The following is a 2,958-nucleotide window of genomic DNA, read 5'->3' on the forward strand; positions in this document are numbered from 1 at the left end:
GCCACCGAGCCCGGGGTGAGGCGGCCCTGGGGACGCTGCGGGGCCACGGGGAGGGGTCTCTCGGGGGGCGCTGGGGTCCTTCCTGCGTCCTGGATGTCCCCTGGATGTCCCCTGGATGTCCCCTGGATGTCCTGGGGTTCCCCAATGTCCCCAGTGCTCCCTGTGTCCCTGATACCCCAACGTCTCCTATGTCCCCAATCCTCCCATGTCCCCAATATCCCCAGTCCCCCAGTGTCCCCAGTGTCCCCTGGGATGTCCCCAGTATCCCCATTGTCCCCAGTGTCCCCTGGCTGTCCCCGGCATGTCCCCAATATCCCCAGTCCCCCAGTGTCCCCTGGCTGTCCCACTATTTATTTAACAAACACACGGGAAAGGAAAATAATGCTAAATAATAAAATCTTCCACTGTGGAGGAAAAACCTGGGAAAGTGTTAGAGTCCTGCCTTTGGTCTCCTCGGAGCTGGGGCTTGGGCCAGGGCCAGGGCCAGGGCCAGGGTCCGGGGGCCACCCCCGCCGAGGACGCGGCACGCGAGAGCCACCCGGCCGAGGTCACCGTGGAGCGCGACGAGAAGCTGCTCAAGGTGCGTCCCCAACGTCCCCAAAGCGTCCCCAAAGTGTCCCCAAAGTGTCCCTGGGTGTCCTGTGTGGGTCATTGGGTGTCCCCAGCGTGTCCCGGGGTGGCCCCTGACTTCTCCTGACCCTCCGTGACCTCTTGATGTCCCCTCAGTGTCCCCTCAGTGTCCCCAGTGCCAGTGTCCCCCAGGTCCTGGGCCGTTGGCTGCTGATGCTCCCCTGTCCCCAATGTCCCTTCCACATCCCCAATGTCCCCTCAACGTCCCAAATGTCCCCAGTGTCCCCAGTGTCCCCTCAACATCCCCAATGTCCCCTCAACGTCCCAAATGTCCCCAGTGTCCCCAGTGTCCCCTCAACATCCCCAATGTCCCCTCAACGTCCCAAATGTCCCCAGTGTCCCCAGTGTCCCCTCAACATCCCCAATGTCCCCTCAACGTCCCAAATGTCCCCAGTGTCCCCAGTGTCCCCTCAACATCCCCAATGTCCCCTCAACGTCCCAAATGTCCCCAGTGTCCCCAGTGTCCCCTCAACATCCCCAATGTCCCCTCAACGTCCCCAGTGTCCTCAAATGTCCCCAGTGCCCCCAGTGTCCCCAATGTCCCCTCAACGTCCCCAATGTCCCCAAATGTCCCAAATGTCCCCAGTGTCCCTAAATGTCCCCAATGTCCCCAGATGTCCCCAATGTCCCCAATGTCCTCAAATGTCCCCAGTGTCCCCTCAACGTTCCCAAATGTCCCCAGTGTCCCCAAATGTCCCCAATGTCCCCGTAACGTCCTCAGTGTCCCCAGATGTCCCCAGTGTCCCTGTAACGTCCCCAATGTCTCCTCAATGTCCCCGTAACATCCCCAAATGTCCCCAATGTCCCTTCAATGTCCCTTCAATGTCCCCAATGTCCCCCAAACGTCCCCATAACGTCCCCAATGTCCCTTCAATGTCCCCTATGTCCCCAGTGTCCCCAATGTCCCCAGATGTCCCCAATGTCCCCAAATGTCCCCGTAACGTCCCCAGTGTCCCCAGTTGTTCCCAATGTCCCCAGTGTCCCCGTAACGTCCCCATGTCCCTGTGCAGGTGCTGGACCGGCTGCTGCTGTACCTGCGCATCGTGCACTCCGTGGATTACTACAACACCTCCGAGTACCCCAACGAGGACGAGATGCCCAACAGGTGCGGGATCATCCACGTGCGGGGCCCGCTGCCCCCCAACCGCGTGTCCCACGGCGAAGGTGAGCCCAAAACTCCAAACACGGCCCCAAATAACCCAAAAAAACCCCCCCAAAAACCCCCCAGACCCGACCGCGTGTCCCACAGCGAAGGTGAGCCCAAAACCCCAAAAACGGCCCCAAATAACCCAAAAAAACCACCCCAAAACCCCCCCCAGACCTGACCGCGTGTCCCACGGCAAAGGTGAGCCCAAAACCCCAAAAACGGCCCCAAATAACCCAAAAAAACCACCCCAAAACCCCCCCCAGACCTGACCGCGTGTCCCACGGCAAAGGTGAGCCCAAAACCCCACGAAATTCTCAAAAAAACCCAAAACTCCCCTCAAATCCCCAAAAGGAAACCCCAAACCCCCCGCAGTGCTCCCAATATCCCGTTTCTATTGCGTTTTCTCCTTTTTAAAGCTGTTCCTAAGGGGTTTTAAGGGGATTTTGGCCGCTCCCAGTAACCCCAGGATGTCCATCCGCAGTGTCCGAGTGGCAGCGGGGGGTGGGCGGCGCCGGCGCCGGCTCAGTCCCCGAGGAGGAGGCGCTCAGGCTCGGCCGCAAGGACCCCGAGCAGGAGCTGGAGAAATTCGTCAGCGCCAACACGCAGGAGCTGGGCAAAGACAAGTGGCTGTGTCCCCTCAGCGGCAAGAAGTTCAAGGTTTGGGACATTTGGGGACATCCCTGGGGTCACTGAGGACATCCCTGGGGTCACAGGGGTGCTTGGGGTCACCCTCAGGGTCACTGGGGACACTGGGGACACGCAGGAGCTGGGCAAAGACAAGTGGCTGTGTCCCCTCAGCGGCAAGAAGTTCAAGGTTTGGGACATTTGGGGACAGTGGGGGGTCAATGTCCTCGATGTCCCCCGTTCCCTCCATGTCCCCCGAGTGCCCCTGGTGGCCCTGGCTGTCCCCAGTGTCCCCAGTGTCCCCCCAGGGCCCCGCGTTGGTCCGCAAGCACGGCTTGAGCAAGCGCGGGGACGGGATGGGGCTGGGTGACCCCTGGGTGACCCCTGGGTGTCCCCTGGATCCCCCTGATCCCTGTGGGTGTCCCCAATGTCCCTCGATGTCCCTCGATGTCCCCAGGGCCCCGAGTTCGTCCGCAAGCACATCTTCAACAAGCACGGCGACAAGATGGGAGCCGTCCGCAAGGAGGGTCTGTTCTTCCACAACTTCCTGCTGGAGC

General features: G+C 60.9%; 1 protein-coding gene across 1 annotated transcript in view; it reads left to right on the forward strand.

The window, feature by feature from the left end:
* The window catches only part of SRRT (serrate, RNA effector molecule), a gene marked incomplete at its 3' end in the record, with an annotated part of 29,055 nt that overhangs the window by 11,163 nt on the left and 14,934 nt on the right, over positions 1-2,958 (forward strand). Inside the window, exons 11-15 of the mRNA XM_017736411.1 lie at positions 281-327; positions 464-580; positions 1,641-1,794; positions 2,259-2,434; positions 2,859-2,956. Coding sequence (XP_017591900.1) covers positions 281-327; positions 464-580; positions 1,641-1,794; positions 2,259-2,434; positions 2,859-2,956 — 592 coding nt within the window. The remainder of the gene's footprint in view (positions 1-280; positions 328-463; positions 581-1,640; positions 1,795-2,258; positions 2,435-2,858; positions 2,957-2,958) is intronic.

Source organism: Corvus brachyrhynchos, unplaced genomic scaffold, assembly GCF_000691975.1.
Source record: "Corvus brachyrhynchos isolate BGI_N302 unplaced genomic scaffold, ASM69197v1 scaffold1176, whole genome shotgun sequence".
Taxonomy (NCBI): domain Eukaryota; kingdom Metazoa; phylum Chordata; class Aves; order Passeriformes; family Corvidae; genus Corvus; species Corvus brachyrhynchos.